The sequence below is a fragment of the Sesamum indicum genome, linkage group LG3 (assembly GCF_000512975.1).
Source record: "Sesamum indicum cultivar Zhongzhi No. 13 linkage group LG3, S_indicum_v1.0, whole genome shotgun sequence".
NCBI classification, from domain to species: Eukaryota; Viridiplantae; Streptophyta; class Magnoliopsida; order Lamiales; family Pedaliaceae; genus Sesamum; species Sesamum indicum.
The window spans coordinates 13,303,860-13,322,713 of record NC_026147.1 but is presented as its reverse complement, the minus strand read 5'-3'; the positions used below and the strand labels follow the sequence as shown (position 1 = coordinate 13,322,713).

General features: G+C 32.0%; 1 protein-coding gene across 3 annotated transcripts; it reads right to left on the bottom strand.

The window, feature by feature from the left end:
* Positions 6,982-18,398, bottom strand: LOC105158255 (serine/threonine-protein kinase BLUS1). Of its 3 annotated transcripts, none has more exons than XM_011074938.2 (22): positions 18,142-18,398; positions 17,632-17,939; positions 16,597-16,851; positions 15,840-15,964; positions 15,515-15,559; positions 15,345-15,426; positions 15,182-15,250; positions 14,925-15,095; positions 14,775-14,840; positions 12,664-12,732; positions 12,437-12,580; positions 12,316-12,365; positions 11,030-11,173; positions 9,648-9,757; positions 9,472-9,566; positions 9,358-9,399; positions 8,772-8,918; positions 8,366-8,414; positions 8,232-8,278; positions 7,504-7,565; positions 7,349-7,425; positions 6,982-7,264 (listed from the first exon to the last, which is right to left on the bottom strand). In XM_011074938.2, exons 2-21 carry the CDS (start codon positions 17,794-17,796, stop codon positions 7,362-7,364), a joined length of 2,001 nt encoding a protein of 666 aa, XP_011073240.1. In that variant the 5' UTR covers positions 17,797-17,939; positions 18,142-18,398; the 3' UTR covers positions 6,982-7,264; positions 7,349-7,361. The 3 variants fall into 3 exon arrangements, with proteins under 3 accessions (XP_011073240.1, XP_011073239.1, XP_011073237.1); XM_011074937.2 differs by having other exon boundaries at positions 11,030-11,206; positions 18,049-18,395; XM_011074935.2 differs by having other exon boundaries at positions 11,030-11,206; positions 18,142-18,395.

Sequence of the window (18,854 nt, the reverse complement as noted above, 5' to 3'; positions counted from 1 at the left end):
TCAATTACTTTCTCAAAGAAAAATAAAGGAATTTCTAAAATGCCAGAATCACCCTTTGTCGAAACTTTTTCTGATTCTAATTTCATTTATTCATCAAACTCTTTTTATTTTTGTAATCTTAAGTTACTTGGAGCTCATTTTGTTTTAGTTTCACTTGTTTGTCAAACCAAATTAAAAATAAATTTATACATGCATGCATATATATTTATATATTTACTTAAAAATAATATACATTTAATAAAATCAAAAGGGCTGATGAACTAATAAAAAAATACAATTAATATATACTTATATACGGTAAGCACATACATGTATAAATTTATTTTTAACTTGATTTGACAAAAAAGTTAAACTAAAATAACATGAGCTCCAAGTACATTAGAATTAAAAAAATAAAAAAGAATCTGATGAACAAGCGAGACTATAATTAAATAACGCTTCGCCAAAGGGTAATTTTGGTATTTCAGAAATTTAATTTTTTTCCCCTCAAAGCAATTTTTATAAGGGTAAATTGGACATTTTAAATTAAAAATTTAATAGATTAAGAGTTTTTTCTTTTAAAATTTTCATATTTTATATGAAAATTAATGTGGGATGGATCTTTAAAAAGTGACAACTCCTTTTAACCCAATATAAAAAGATGCCCATCACATTGAAAATTGTAAATTGAAGTGGTGCAATAACAACTTTTCTAGTCCGTATATAGAACTTGGGTTTGGCCGCTGGAGATATTATAACATGAGTGAAAGCGGACAATAAATACAGTAATATATTGATGACTAAAAGTTGATATGTACTATTTAAAATAAATAAGTAGTTATACTGATAATTGGTTTTTAAGGGTATAATTGGTATTTTTTTAAATTTAATTATAGTGTCAAAAACCGTCAACTGTGAATGAGAAGCAACTTTTTTTTTTTTATAATATAATGCAGAAATTACAGATTCTCACCAATAACCGTATGTTAATAAGAAGGGAGTTTAGAATATAAAGATCTGGTGTCAAATGTTAGTATGAACATTATAAAATCGAGGAATTTTTTCATAAACGTCTTGAACTGAAATGATGCTTATGCTATTATACTCTCGCTAGAGCAGTCGATTACGCATATAAATTGAACAAAATGATAATAAACACATGGGTAGAGTCATGGACTCGAACGTAACAACTCATCCTACTTCATTAAATTGATCAAGAACCAACCATGACCGCCCCAAAAAATCCGTGTGTACTCATTAGGAGTTCGATTTAATAATTTAGATAAATTTATTCGCTGAAAACAACGTAAAATTAAGTTTTTGATTTACTAACTTATACTTTTTAATTGCTTAAATTACACTCATTTAAATAAAAAGTTATAAACTTCTTTCATTGACTTTAGCAAATTATTAATAAAAAAATAAATATATTAAGTTTTCTTTACCGATAAACAGTCCGATTTTAATTTTTTTTATTTTATTTTAAATACATCTAAATTTTTATCACAACTATATTATACATATATTTTTTTTTAAATTTATTCATATTACAAAAATAGAAGGTATTCCAAACTAGTGATAGAGTGTGCAAGGTACAATGTATCAAGATTTGTAGGGTTGGGGGACCAATAGCACGGGGCTACGCATTCATCTCTACTAACTTTCCTTACCTAACACCCAATTAATTTTGTGCACGCTTTTTGCTTTTTGCCCTTCAAACTGAGAGATTCGAATCACGCTTATTCGAGTTTGGTTATACGATCTCAATTTTAGTTTGATTCGAATCCAGATTTGCAATTTCTTTAAAGTAGGTCTCAATCTTGTAATATTTCTCCCAGATATTTAAATGATTTTTCAGAAGAAATACGAACGTTAAGCTAGCCGTATGTGTTCTCGACTAAAATTTTTCGATACTCAATTTCGTTCAAGTTCGAAATGAAAGATATACAATATCAAGTAATAAATAAAATAGAAAGCAATAAATGGATCATGCCATAAATATTTTGGAAAAATGGTATTTATAGACCAAATTGTACTTACCAAATGGCCACGTGGTTTTATCTTAAGGTTCGCACTGTCAGAGTTCTTGCAGTATGATGGTATCCACGTCTACTGGGTCTAAACAAAGGGTTGGCGGAGCAGATCGGGCCATGTATATCCGCGGATTCTGGATTATTTTTTATGTTCTTTACCCTAAATAAATGCATTTTTGTTCTTTTTTCTGATAAATGGGTTATATTCCCATCATAGTTTATTAGGCTAAACATCGATATGCATCGTATTCGTATGACTCGAATTCATAATTTTTTGATTAAAATTTTTTAATTGTATTGAGCGAACGAAACCTATAAAATAAAACAAATATCCGCATATTTGATAAAACTCGAATTCATGATTTTGAACTGGCTCAAATATAACGTATGCTTACACGGAGGGTGCATGGACCCACGGCTTGAATTCAGCCACGTGTCGATCTACTTCGATCTAGTCAAGGCATCATGATTGTGGCCATTGATAAGAAATTAAGATGTGACATTGACTGTACTGATCTCGTTTTCCGGATGGTTGTGTAAGTACCGAATACCGCCCTCACAGTTGGGAATTAATTTTTGTCGTGTTTTGAATGTTTAGATAAAATATTTAAAAAATTATTATTAATTATAATATTAATAGCTATGGTTAATACTTACAGTAAATAATTATTATTAACCATAATTATATAAAATTGATCAAAAAAATAGATTTCCGACCGTGAAAAAATTAGTTGCCACAGATAAAGCCATGACAAAAATATTTACCATGGCTTGCAGTTATGACAAATATTTTGGTCATCCTCACAAAAACCACGGCCAATAGCTGTTGCGTGGACTTGGTCAATGACTATTTGTTACGGCTATTTATTTTTAACTATATCAATTAATCATAATTAAATGATATATTTCTTGAAGTGGAATATAGTCGTAGCATATAGTGGCGAAGCCAAAAACATGGTTTAGCGCTATCAAAACCAACATAAAGTATAATTTTTATTAACTATATACTTAACTACAATCACATCATAATATTAATTTAATAATTAATATATTAATCATCAATACTTAATTAATAATTATTATTGAAACATAAAGATAACTATTATTAAAATAAAATAATAACTGATATTTTGATGGCGTTCAAACTTATGAATTTAGGGTTGGAGGGACAAGTCTAACATCGGATAAAATGATTATATTTTTTTTTAGCAATAAATATATGGAGAAGAAGTGTGTGCACACTGATATAATCAAAATATCTATAAAAATATAATTAAAAGTAATCATTATCATATTATTTAGGAATAATTACACTGTTTTGTTTTTGAGGTATAGTGTAATTATATGTAGATTTTTTATGATTTACAAAATTACGTGTAGTATCTACAAATAGATCCCTTCGTTAGTCAAAATTTTTCAAATTTATTAATATTAGCAAAAAAATTTGATTAAAATTATATTTTCACCCCAATTCACTTATTACTGGCTTATTATAAATTAAATAATTTTCTTCTGACCAAACTACCATTATAAATCAATCAAGCAAAAGGGAGTTGTTTAGTCACAAAAGGTTTGTTTAGTCAATCGGGGTAAATATGAATTTTCATTATTTTTTTTTGCTAATATCATCAAATTTCGTAAATTTTAACCAACAAATGAATATATTTGTTAGATACAAACAAACATCAATAATATTAAATATAATTTTTCAAATCATATAGAACTTACAGATAATTACATAAATTCTTCGGGGAGGAGGGTGTAATTATCTCTATATTTAACAGCAATAGTAAGTGCATTATACAATAACTTTGAATATTGTAATTATAATACTCTAAAACCAAATTGCTTTAATCGGGATAGAATAAAATAAAAACTATAATATATCCATTTAAATCAAAGTGAACGATCTAATCATTTTAATTTTATTTTCATGTTATTCTATATATATTTTTTAAAATTTCCAAGTTTTCAATTTATCAGGTAAACTACATCGACATCCTCTAAAGTTAAATCCAAATATAAAAACACTTATTATATTTTATAAAATTACAAATAAACCCCGAACTAGTGCTAGTGTGATGCTTTTCAAGGAGTATTTATGTAAATTTTTACCTCTTAATGGGAGAGTGTAGTCGTAATTATACCTACGATCTTAAATAATATATTTATAATTTTGTAAAGCAAAGCTGCTTGTGAACCTTAAGAGGTGTCAACATAGTTTTGTCCTAAAATTTATTTGGGTAAATTACATTGACATCTCTTGAGGTTAGACTAAATTACACAAACCTCCTATATTTTGCATAATTACAATTGCACCTCCTAAGTGGTGTTAGTGCAATATCTTTTAAAGAGTGTTTGTGTAAACTTTGCCTTTAAATAGTGTTTGGAGTTGTAATTACAACTATAACCTCAAGGGGTGTAGCTGTAATTTTATAACAAAAAAATAGAGGATATGTATTTTTAACTTAATCTCTAAAGGTGTCAATATAATTTGTCTTATTTATTTATACAAAACATACTTTCGAAATGAAACAGTAATCATGACGGCAATCAAGAAGATTTCTTGAATAAAATATAGCGTAAATTATTACGAGTTCTTTTGAAATTTAACATAATTATAAATATTTTTAATTATTTAAAAAATTATATATATCTCTTGATTATTGATGAAATTATATAATCATAGGATAAAGATCTAGAATTGTCAACTTTGTCTAGCTGTAGTTTATTCTTTTTTTATATAAAACGAATGGACGATGTTGATTGAATAATTTTAATAAACTATTAAAAAAGTTATCCACTTAATCCAAAATAATAATAATAATAGTAACAATTAAAAATAAGTAAAATTATAATTCAGAGTCTACAAGATCATCTTGATCAGTTCACTACAAAAAAGAAGATGGAGACCCAATGAAAACTAATAGATTTGAATGATTGTTAAATAACCGTTAAATTTAAGAAGATATTGATAATTTTCCATACAACGAGAGAATCTTTATGATTATGCTAAACCTAAGAGAACTCGTTCTAATTACCCTAAATGTTATATAGGTATTCCAATTTTGCCATTAATATCACTTTACACCCAGATGACACAATTAATATCAAATCTTTACAATTAATATATCCAGTTGATACTTTAAATTTAGGGATAATTACACTCTCCTGCCTTGAGGTATAGTGTAATTACACATAAACCCCCTATAATTTGAAAAATTACATCTAGCACTCATGAAGTTTGCTTCCGTCTAATAAATAAGTCCATTCATTAGTCGAAATTAATTGAATTTATAGATATTAACAAAAAAGAATTGAAAAAATGAATCTATATTTACCTCCAATTGACTTATTATTACAGGTCAAATAAATAACTTTGTAACTAAATTACCCACATACGTCTTCACGCGTTAATGCATGAGAGTAGGTGTATATTCTATTATAAAAGTAGTTTAACCAAAAAAAATAATTAAACTGCAATAAATCAGTAATATATAAATCAATCGAGGTAAATATCAATTGGCATTAAGTTTTTAATTAATATCTGCAAATTTAATAAACTTTTGACTAATGAAGAAATTTATTTATTATACAGAAACAAATCTCAAAAGTGTTAAATGTAATTTTTTAAAGTATGAACAATTTACATATAATTATACTAAACCTCACGGGAAGAAGATATAATTATCCCTTTAATTTGTATTGCTCAAATAGGTAAATGCCCGTTCTCTTGGGTGATTCTTGGAAAGAGAAAGAAAAATACGTAGCTCCAATGGGGATCCTTAGAAGAGCAAATACAGCGTAGGCATTATTTATTTTTTGTATATGTTTTTAAATTTTTCTTTAAATAATAAATGTAGTAAAATGTTTTGAATAAGACAATAAGTATATTATGTCTTTCTTTAATCGTTTATACTTCTTTTATGTATATACTTGAGTATCATGTTTAATAATAACTATCATTAATTTTGGCTCACTTTATTTATCAATTAAGCCATTACTTAATAATTAATTAACCTCACAGAAATTCAATTTGCGTTTAATTTTTAAAAATTGCAAAGCCTAAAACTTTTGAATCCAAATTTAAGTTTTTAAAATCAACTTTAATATCTCGATTAGACGCAAAAGTACCTTTCACAAATAAATAAATATTTAAATCATATATCTTTATCATATTAGAACAAAATTTTGACTTAACTATTCATATAAATTAGTTAATAATGAACTTTCCTATAAATATTGCATATAAAAATAGAGGAAAAATATTAAAATAATAAAAAATACAATAATCTTAATATAAAAAACATAACTCAAACGTATATTGATAGAACTTTATGCAAATTTTTCTTTAATATATTTATTTTTTATTATATTAATATCGAACGCTAGGATGGCAATCACATAAAACAATACTAAAATAAATGAATAAAATCAATTTCAAACGAATGTAATTTTTTAATCATGAAATTTGAATATTAATTGCGTCATTGTAAGTAATCACTTAGGTACCAATTGTTTCATTTATAATAATTCAGGTACCACCAAGTTGACACTAATGACAAAAGTCACAAAACTCAAATACGAAATTAAATTTTCCTAGATTTTTTCTGCCATTTTCATCCCCTTTTTAATGTGAGAAATAAGTTTGCTAATTATAGTACATCTTTTTACCAAGTTTTCTTTAATCAACATTTTCCTACAAGCACCCCCCAAAAAAAAGTTCCTAGCAGTTTCTCTTCCTCTCACAAAAGTATGTTATAGAAACAAGGTGTTAATATTTCCCTCAGCAACCGCTTTGCGGACACCTGAATCATACTACCTGACCCAAGAACATAACCAGAGCCAATTCACAGTTCAGAAAGAAATATCAGCATTAGAAAGGAGAGCAGATGAAGGAAGTTCTCTTAACACAAGTTCACTAGAAAAAATGAAATGAAATGAATCGATGATAAACCGAGCTCCCTACTTCTGAATTTTGAGGCTGTTAAATAAGATAGGCTGCCAATTATTCATTAACATAATTGAATAAGCTAGACTAGTAACTTTATGTTGAAGAATCAAATAAACGGTACAAACATGGATGATAATAGCATGATCAAATGCATCTGTAGTCCTGGTTAAGTATCTTTACGCGGGTTAGCAAAGCTATATGTAAACTGTACAAAGCAAAGTGACTAGTCGTTTACCAAGCCTATTTGCAAATAGCTGCTTTGTTTTCATCGCTCAAAATCCTTCAGTGGAGGTTGCTTCTGTGTACCATAACTATGTATTAAGCGATCAACATGAAGCTGTATTTGAAGTGTTACACCCAGATCTAGCCACAAGAGACATACCAAGAAATGTGTGTTAATGTAACCCGTCCATTCTCTCTGTTCTGTATTTTTGGAGCTCTTCCTGCGCTCGTACAAGCCTACACAAAGAAATGAGTTTCTTTAAGCTATTTAAACTCAGTGAGAAAATATAATGTGTTATGTTTAGGAATGAATACCTCAACTGTAAATCAGCTATCTCGTGCAGCAACTCCTTTTCCCTATCATGAGCAACCTCTAACTACAAAAACAAAATTGAGTGTTACGATGTATATTTCAGCATATGGGCACCCAGATGCTATAGTCCATATGATAGCTGATTATTCACAATAACTAGGAACTTATTTTGATTGAACAAACCCCCTACTGGGTCTGCATCTCTGATTTCAATGAGTAAAAGGAAAAATTAATGAAAACCATCTTCTCCCACTAAAGTATAAGAGTTAATGCATTTATAAATTAGTGTGTATAAAAAAGTTCTTCCATAGTTCAAATTAAACAAGGAAACCAGTTTCCAAACAGCTTCCTACATCCAGTTGAAGATCCAAAATGAGATAACATGTAGAACTGGTAAAATGACATAAATGCACAAGAATGTAGACACAGAGAACACCTACACATCCTCTGACATCATTATTGCCTGTATGGCCCCTTTGATCCAAACAAATCTAAACCATGGGAAATGAACAAGGAAGAAAAAGAGGGTGATGAAGGAGGATTGAAAAACATATTTTAGCTCACATCACAGTGAAGGAAGATTGAACAATAGACAGGTATTTCCCCCCCCCCCCCCTCCAATTTATAGCAACACGGACAACCCCGATGCACAGGTGAAATGAGTCAAATGACATAAACGCGAGTCAAAATTCAAATCATTTGCTCACTGATAACCTAAACATTTGCGTACCAAGGACTTCTCTGTCATTGGCATGTTTATCGGCGTGCATCCTATTTCTGCAAAGATGGACAGACATCAAATACACATCAAATTAGAAAATTATTTATGTACGGGATATGCTTTTTTGCATTAACTGCTGATACCTGAAAAATCACCAATAACTATTTGCTTCATTAGCCTAAGAATAGTATCCTGTCAGGAGAAAATTTAAAAGAAATGTCACATACTTTAGCAAAATTGTGGAAGTAAAACAAATAGGGTTAAATGCAATTTAATCCCCTATCATATGTGAAATGAGAAAATACCCCTTGTTTAAAAAGAATTAGCAAATTACCCCCTGTGTTTCAAAAAATGAAGCAAATTACCCCATCAATGGTTTAGATAGAGGGTAATTTGCCTCATTTTCCAAAACACAGGGGCTAATTTGTTATTTTATTTTTTATAGGAGGTTTTTTTGCTCATTTCTCATATCACAGGAGGTTAAATTGCATTTTTCCCAAACAAAATAAAATGGAATGTAAGATAGTTTCTTTCAAGAAGAAACATTACCCTTTGGAGGATATTTGTCTGTAGTACAGACTGCAGACTGGGAAAAAGGAGTTGACCAAATAGATTTGAAGTAGTAACATCAGAAGGCAATGCTGAAGGCAACGGTGAAGGTAACGGTGAAGAAACACCAGAAAGTTGAGGAATCACCTAAAACATCCAAAACATTCTTTCAAGGCGTTCTAATACCACATTTGTGGTTGTAATGGTGTTCAGGAAACACAAACACTCATAAGCTCACTTAGTGACTTAGTCTGTAGTATTTTTAGTGTTCCTTTGGTTTGTCACTCAAGAATCTAGCATAAATGCATATCTTTCGTAAGCCTCTCATAGACAACACAGAGAAATGTCATGCAACTCTCAGATAAATCACATGACGTTGACAAATAGATTCAAATGTATGTGTAAAATATAACATTGAAAGAAAAAGGCAGTTAATAGGAAGGTGACAGTTAAAAGAAATGACCATTCACAGATTCAAAATTGTCCTTAATCGTGTCTGCACAATAGCATTTGGAAGAAAATTTTAAGGACATGTAACATTTACGTTATAATGCAAAATTGTTACACAGGTTTAATTTACACCAACCTGCACGCTGTGGCTTTTCTGTAGTATAGGAGATGGAGCCACCTACAGGAAGCAAATTAATCGATCTCAAATTAATGTAAACAAGACTACTGACATCGAGATCTGAATATTAACCTTTTCTGTCTCAACATTCTCTGATGTAACCTTAAATCGCCCTTTTTGCTGAACAACTGGATTCTTTACCTTTTCATCAACTTCATCACCATTAACTGCAGCATAATATGCAGCTTAACAAAAAAAGCAATAGACAAAGTTCCAGTCGTCGAATGTCAAAGTACATAGTTACGTGCCTGATGTTTTTGAACTTTTGGATATTATTTCTGGCATTGCATAATCTAACACTTGTAGGTTGGTAAGCCCCGCTCGTGATGGATTCAATGACTGATTTTGGACTTTGTCACTAGATATTGGAAAGCAAAGTAATTTTGTTAAGGCAATCAAGAGACATGCCGCTGAAGTGAACTCTATAAGCAAACACCAGGGAAATGTCTTCAGAAGGCCAGAAAGATTATGCAACTAGATCATGCTTCAAGAAGCAAAAGGATATATACTACCAACTAAATCGTTACAGAAAATTTGAACCGCAATAATTTGAACTTTCTTCAATCATATTGTAAGACTTTATGCATAGCAAATCCAAAATATATCAACTAAAATTGAGATGTTATTTTCCAACAACAAAGTTACATGTAAACAAAGGATTAGATGGGAGATGAAAGGACTTAGGCCTTTAAAATCTTATACGAAAGGGAAACACGGTTATGAAATGAGCATTTCCAACTCGAGCGACCATTGTGAACCAGAACGACAGATGAATCAATCAAGATATCACAATCACACAGGATGAATATTGAGAAGTGGAAGGGATGATCAATCCAAGACACAACAAATACACAGATTTCATAGTAACACGAGAGACAACATAGATTTGGATGTTTGAATTACATTTGCTTGGAAGCCCAACATGAGAATTTGAAGGATCAGTATTTTTCATCAATATACAATAATTTTATTAACTTTAAATGGAAAAGAATGCAAGCCCAGATAGGCAAATACAATACCGATTCTTGTTTTGCACAGAAATTAAGAAATGGTGGAATCATTATAAGTGGCAAAGGCAGCATTTTGCTTGGTGTACACAGCAGGAAGCAAGGGGTAGATGATCCCTCTTGGCTTATATTCCCTCTATACTTCGAAGGAATTGGGAAAATACTAATTATAAAGACTAAATGATCCTCGACAAATAACATTTAAAAAAATTGACATGTTAAATAAAATATGCACTATCAACTTCCCCAAGCCATCTTATTTCCCATCTACCAAAAAGTAAGATGGGTTGAGATATTCTTAATCTAAGGATGGATTTGAATCCCTTGCCCAACTCCTCCATATGGGGTGTACACTAAAACAATAATTTACTGAAAGTGAACTGATATTCAATTCAAAACCGGAAGAGCAGTCAAAGCAAAATTGTCGGTAGGATATCCTCTTCTTACTCCAAAGTGTGCTGTGGGTGATAGGTGGCTTTTAGACAAATAGATTTGGTACAATTGGAAAACACTCACTGAAGAAACCACGAATTATTAGAAATAAGATGGACCCTACACACATTTGAAGAATAACAAGAAAGAAGTGAGTCAAGTATTCTAGTAAAGATTGACTAACAGCATACTTTTCATTAGAACTTGTGAGGGCTCCATCTGGTGATTTTCTGTTCAGTTCTAACACAGGTTTTTCTGTTAAGTTGCTTTCTGCATGACTCCCGTTGCCAAGAAACACGTTTGTTGTTGGCTGCTCAACAGTTGAACCAGGAATACTGACATCATCATCAGATTTTTCACATTTAGCTCTAAGAATGAAAGACACAAAAAGAATTTTAATTAGAAGACAGAATCAAAGATGCCAAAGAAAGGCTCGATTAGAGCAGCAAGGAACAAGCACAAGTGAAACACAACATAGTCTGAAAAGTTACTTAAAGAGTGAGACATAGATGCAGGAAATAGTTACGTAGTATGAGATTTAGTTGATGAGGGATGCACAACACAAACATGATAAGGAACTCTTAAGGTTCGTTTGGTTCAAGTGATAGGAAAGAAGAAGTGAAATGGGGGAGGTGAGTGAAAAGGTAAGGGAGAGTGAAACAATAACAGTTTTCCTTGAAGTTGTTTGGTATGACTGAAAGAGGAGTAAATCTCAAATATTTCTCCTTGTTTTGTATGAGAAAAATAGATTGGGAAGAAAAGAATGAGTTTTGCAATTTTAGTGATTAACCCGTTCTCTTTATTTTCTATAAAACATAAATAAGTTAAAATGCTAAAATATTTTAGTACATAAAAAATTTAAAAATCTTATTAGTAAAAATATTCATCAAACAAGAACAAAAATATTATATTACCAAAATGAGTACGCGCCTCTATTCTAAATTATTCAGTTTAAATAAAATAAAAATTCCTACCAATGATCAATGACATAGTAGTTTTTCCAGCGATTTGATTATCTTTTCTAAAAAGTTATGTACCGATAGGAAAAAATAATTAAAGAAAAATTATATATATGGATGAATGAGTAAATAAAAATAAAATATGTAATTTGTTCTCTTTCTTGTTTTATACTTTCACCTTTTCGCCCTATTTTGGACGGAAACAAAATTGGACTCCGAAAGGATTTTATGTACATCTAATTTTACTCCCATCCAACTCTTCTCTCTAACCAAATACCACACTTTTTCTTGTACATCCATTTTTACTTTTTCTTATACGTCCATTTTTACTTAAACTTTTCTCATACACCTACTTTTCATCACAACAAAACAAATCCTTAACTATATGTACAGTATATGCTGGATTAAGTATAATATGCACATACAGTTAGAACCAAAACAGTTATGCAGGGAAAAAGGACAGGATGGCCATGATCTTGCAGGAAGTGTAAAAGGATTGTCAAATTATGATAGCATACATGTGAATCATTGAGTCCATTGATGAGACAGAAGCAGGAGCATTATCATCCTGTGAAGAACAATGATGTTAGAGAAAGAGAAAAGAAACTGCCACTGTCTAACAATTTTCTGTTAACTTACAGAATCTGCAGCATCAGACCATTGACTTGTAAAGGACGACTGGTGTTGAAGTACTTTAGAATTTCCGGAAAATGATGGTTGGTGTTGAAGTTGTTTGGTTTGCATATCTTCTTCTTTTTCTGGAATAGAATCATCATCCTGGATCTGACAAGCAAAGATGTATGTGCTCACCCAGAACAGACTTTTGGAGCAAACAAATCATTATATAAAACCTGACGAGTGAGTACCAATGAAGCTTGAGCCTTCATGTCTTCAAGGTCGAAGTTCCACCCACTAATCCCACGTTTGTATTCATTCTGTTAATATACATAAGCATAAAAAAACTCAGAACCAATGCCAAGTACCAATCAGCCAAACTCCTTCAGCAGCTTAGGCACCTTTGAACTAACAACTTAAGGACTCCATAGCCATAGCAGTAGATGTGATCAATTTTTTTTTCAAACCGGCTGAATCAAACCGTTTTCTATGATTTATCTTACAAACCGCGATTCAAACTTTACAATAAAATCTCAATGCACTTGTGATTTGGTTTTAATTTAGAACTAAAAGAAAAGCCAAAAGCCAAACCACACCGTTAATTACACACATTTTTTAAATTATATATGTAAATAATTTGATAAAATTAATTAATTGGTTGGAAGAATTCTATACTTCCATTATAAATCGGATATTAGCAAAGGTATACCTTTGCTAATATCCGATTTATACCTGTTTTTCTTTAAAACATAGATTTGAGCTCATTTGTTTATGTTTTAAGATAACAAATCAAGCCATTAAAATTTCCCCCTTCCTCCTCTTTCATTTTCTCTCCTCTTCTCTCTCATTCTCTCTCCCCCCTCCCCCATTCTCTGGGTGCCTCCTATTCTCTCTTTTCTCCACAAAACGGACATACAAGATTAATTTTACGGGAACTTTAATACGTTTGAAGTTATATGAATGATTAAATATATATTTTTTTTATTTTTTATTTTTTCTAACATTAAAGTTTTCTATTTCTACTACATAATTATTTGATGTATCAGATACTACTGGAATTAGTATTCAATGTGTTTTTAAATATTTTAGTTGTATTATATCTTGAACTATTGTGTATTTAACTATTTATTTTTAAAACTTGTTACATTTTATTATTTAAAGACTTCAACTATATATGTTCTTAAATTATTGTGTATTTGACTTTAATTATTCCAATAATCTTTTTTACTTTTTGTTTTAACTATATACATTTTTGCTTTTTATTATTCTCAAAAGTCTTATTTTTGTTATAAGTGTTAAAACTGCCAAACCGTCCGACAGCACAAAACTGCACTTTTTGATTTTGGTTTTGAAAGTAGCAATTTGAAAAATTATTTTTTAAAACTGCCAATGGCAATTCAATTTGAAAATACCTTAAAGAAACTGAAAGCACACTGTGATCACCCCTACACAGGGTTTAGAAGAACTGCCATTGAATAGACTACCCTTTCCCATCAAGGTCTTATCCAATTTTTCCTAGAAATATTGCTTTATTCTAAAGCAATCCTTGCAAGTTACTGAAAATTTTAATTAATGCAGAGCCCTCCCGTACCTGCAACAGAACTTTATCTTTATATCCTAGTAAAAGGATTCTTTACAACTTCAGAATCGGGAAGTGGATAATATGATTTCTAAAAGGGAGATAGGTTGAAAAACTTGAGCCTGTGAAAGTGAGGTCAAATGAAAGACATGTCAATGGTCAAAAGTGTGAAGCACACATTCCTACTTGCATGGATTCTCCAATAGACTTCTTTTGCATACATTTTTCGTAATTGAGGACATCTCGTGGAAAGGATTTGACTTACCAGTAATAGAAGGTTCAACCTGAAGTATGATGGTGAAAATAAGATAAGTAGGTCTATTGAAAGTCACAATGCAAGCAAGGGTTAGGCCAGAATGAGTGAAGCATCCACCACCCAGAAGTATCTGGTCTCATGCTATAGTTGGATGTTTACCTTGCTGATATCATAGAATTAAGCTATGATATGTTAGGAAGTATGTTAAGGTCAGTCATACTGTATTTCAGGAGATCATAAGATTGATTACTCATATTTTAATATCGGATCAAATATTTGGAAATGTAGATCTACATATGGTTTTTAGGCTCCCACAAATAGAATGTGAGGCAAAAGGACTACTCACTAAATAACTAATATGCAACTACCTCGTGGAAACAGAAAGTGCAATACGAAGTTCACATGTATAATAATACTAACACTAATTTACAGAAGTTCTACAAATGGATAACATGAAACTAGAGACATCTAGGTTGGTTTACATGATGATAGCAGAATGCCAATTTTCTGTAGATATGAAATCAAACCTGGGAAATTTCCTCTTTCTGCCCATCTGGCATTTTCTTTTGTGCAAGCAGGTCTTCCTCCTTTCTCTACAGTTAATCGTATATGTCTATTAGAATATTATCAAATATATAAGAAAGCTTCAGTTTTCCTATCTTCATGAATGCACAAACCTTCAATGCCTGCAGACGATCACCAAGAGCTGGCAGCCCTTCCAGAAGAGTTCTAGCAATATAATCATTTGATCTAGCTTGCTTGAAAAAAGAATGCTTTAACAACTTCCTTGCAGAAGGCCTTTTCACAGGATCTTTCACCAAGCAACTTGCTATCATCTGCTTAAAGGACTATTCACAACAAATATAGACATAAATGGCAGCTCAATCAAACAATTAACTTGTTATTGGTCAGTACAGCCTATCAGCAAGCATACCTTTGAAAATTTTTTGTCTCTCTCATAATCAAGACCAGGTGGTGCATTTTGCAACGTCATAAGCAATACCTAAAGAAGTAAAATGTACCTTTTATTTCCTTATCTTGAAATAACTAAAAGAGCTACCATAAAGATGAAGGCATATCAGCATATCTTTAAGCACCTTCATCGGAGGATACTTCGAAAAAGGGGCATGTCCATGCGCAAGCTCCAAAGCAGTTATACCAAAAGACCAGATATCAGCTCTGAAATCATTGTCAATTCATTAGATTAGAAAATGATCAAACATCAGATGGAATAAGAACAGAAACAAGCAAAAACAGATTTACAGACTTGAAGTCATAGCCATGCACTTGCTCCATAACCTCGGGTGCCATCCTAGAAAAACAGAAACCACCATTATAGAGACACCAATATAGAATTGATGAAGATTAAGCGAGAACCCCATGAAAAGCATGACAGAATCCTAGAAAATTCAGGTTTACATACACTTGCGCACAAACATATACACACACACATAAATGTACATATTTCAGCAGCGGTTCTCGTAAAAACCCCTGGTGTATAGGAGTTGAATCAGGAATCTCAAAACATAATGGAGAGTGGAACCGTAAGAATCAATGGAAGTATATAAAATACTCCACATTTCGACTCATACCAGCAAGGAGTGCCCACAAATGTATTCCTCATACGTTGCCTATCTCCAGAATCAAATAAGTAGGCAGAAACACCAAAATCCCCCAGTTTGATTGCACCACGGGTATCAATCAGAATATTACCAGCCTGGAAGAATCAAACAACAGAGTAGATGCCAAAATTAGCATATAAAAAGATACAGAAGACCATGGACAATCTTAGAGAATTGCAACACTCTGCTGCTAATTAACATGAAGGAACTGGAAAATGTACCACAAAGGTGGTGAAAACAAATTGAAATGACACTGTTGAGTGTAAATGAAAATTCGTCCTTGAACATAGTTACTTGTACATCAAATCACAGGCTATAGCCATGAAACTTTTTTCTTTTTCTTTTTTCCCTTTGTCACTGGTATATCTAAAACTTCATTACTATGTGAAGCCACTAGTAGGAAACTAGCTGGCGAAAACATTTTGACATCCCTGGTGGACATCACATACGTGAAAGAGATACAAAGTGATAAATTTTCTGAAACCAACTGAATATAACCACTATACTGAGTTATGCTAGAACTATCTGTATGACTCCCAATATGTACTTTAGGTTAATGCACAGTTTCTTTGACTGTTAATTAGCTGGCATTCAAGACCAACAACTATAAAATTGAAGTGACATCAACAATCAGAAATAGGACAAAGCTTATCCGAAATGGCCGAAGACAACTGAATTAAAAAATTATTGTATATGCCACAACTGTGTAATGTTTATATATACTCACTTTGACATCCCGATGAATGTGTCCATGTTGATGAAGATAGTCCAATCCTTTCAACACCTCGCGCAAAATTGTAGCAATAACGACCTCCTCGAGACCATCTGGATGTGCTGCCTTCAAAATGTGCAGGCAAGACCCTCCAGCCATGTAAGGCATTACTACCCACAAATTGTGATCACTGACAAAGGAGCAGTGTGATTTAAGAACATTGGGGTGGTCAACAAGGCCCATCGTTTGCGCTTCCCGTGAAATGTTATTCTGGGTTTAACATGCAACAAGTGAATGAAAAATCCAGTTTATCTTGTTGTCAGGATAAAGAAGACCATGAAACAAACCAAAACATATATCTTAAAAATGAAGAAGAAAGTGCAATAAGATGCCAGATGCCAAATGCTTCCCGTGAAATGTTATTTGACTGCATATTCATGACTCTACTAGCAATGTCAAATGCTATATAGTTAGAGCAACATTAGGTGATAAGGCTCTGGATAAAAATTATGATACAAAATCAATTAACTAAGAACTGCTTGACCTCCACCCAGTGGAAATAAGATCCTACTCTAGAAAGTATGTAGTGCAAATTGCATTATCTCGGAAATCCACAGTTACTACTATGTTTTCTAGAGTTCTACAGCTTGAGAAGTGATGGTCATTTCAAAATTCGGAATCCATTAGTCTTGTTCTATAAGCTACACAAAGAAAATTAAAAGAAGAAGAGCTTCAAGACCATCTTAGCATTTGTAAATGGGTTACTGACTTCAGCAACTTATTCTTTCATATAGGCAAATCTGATAAAAATAGAGGATATAATATGAACGATTTAGTTTTACACATAAAAGTTCAATCGTATCAATGTTAGTAGTTGCCAAGTGTTTCCTAGGCGACATAAGCCTTTGAATAGAACAAAATAAGCAGAGACAGAAATTGAAGGACCACAGAATCAAAACAGAACATTTTCACCTTCCGAGCACAAGTAACTAAATAACTTCAACTCAGTCGACATGCATGAATTCATTAATCCAAAGACAGGGAGGTTACCAGATCGCTATTGTTGCGTTCAAAGTCGAGGATTTTGACAGCAACGATCTCATTGAGCGGATTGCACAGCGCGCGATGAACTGATGCGCTCACTCCCGTCCCCACCTCCTCATACATAGTATAATGCTCTGCTCCAATCGGATACTTCTTCCTCTCCCTCTCCATTGCGCTCAAACCTCAATCAACAACCAAGTGTACACGCGCAAATCTCAATATGCGCGAATATACGCAAAATCTACGATATTCTCCGGCTGTTCAACGTCGGAAAACACGCGAATGCAGTTCCACCGGCGATCCGCAAATCCTAACTGCATTAAACAAATAATCCACAAAAAAAAAAAAAAAGGTTCAACTTGATTCCTCGTTCCGCTGCATGTGATGTCAATGGCATGAATAAAGGCAGAAAAAGTAACTCACGAGGAACGAGCTTGCGTCCATTACAGGCCAACGCATTAAATAAATCAAAAACAACGAAAAAAAGGAAACGTGAAAATACTAATCAGAAGCAACCTGAATTCAAGGCAGTTAATTATAGATACAGATTGGATTATACGTATGCGCGCCCGAGATATTTCCAGAAAAGAGAAAAAGGATCATAGTGATGATGACGAAGGGTTTGTTTAGCTCTCTCGTGAGAGAGAGAGAGAGAGAGAGCGGTGCAAACGGATCGCCGCTAAGATTGGAGGGAGCGTTTGTTTGTATGCATAAATCCCGCCACCTGTTATGTTAATTTATTCTCACCCAATCACCTTCCCGCACGACTCTTCTTTCACCTTTTCGATCAGCCTTTTTCCTGGACTCAATGCCCCCACTTTTGTTACCAAATTCAGCATAGATTGCAAGTCAAAAGCCGCTTAACCTGTATTAAATCTCAATCTTCTGTATATTCAAATATAAATAGCACTTCCCACCAGTAATTGGTAAGATTGAGGAAATGCAGTTCAGTTCACTTGCTTTTGTGCTTTAGACTTTTAAATTTTTAATATAATATTGTATAAATATTTTACATTTATTTATATAAATCCAAATACGGTCAAGATCCCTTGAATTATGGAACAAATTATGAGAATCTGAAATTAATTACATGATCTAAATCAACTCATAAATTACATTTTTGAAGAATAAATATAAGGAGTAATTACATTTCCCTTCTCTGCAATTTAATATATTTATACATAAATCCCTTGTTTTAGTTTGAAAAATTATATATAGTACCATGATGT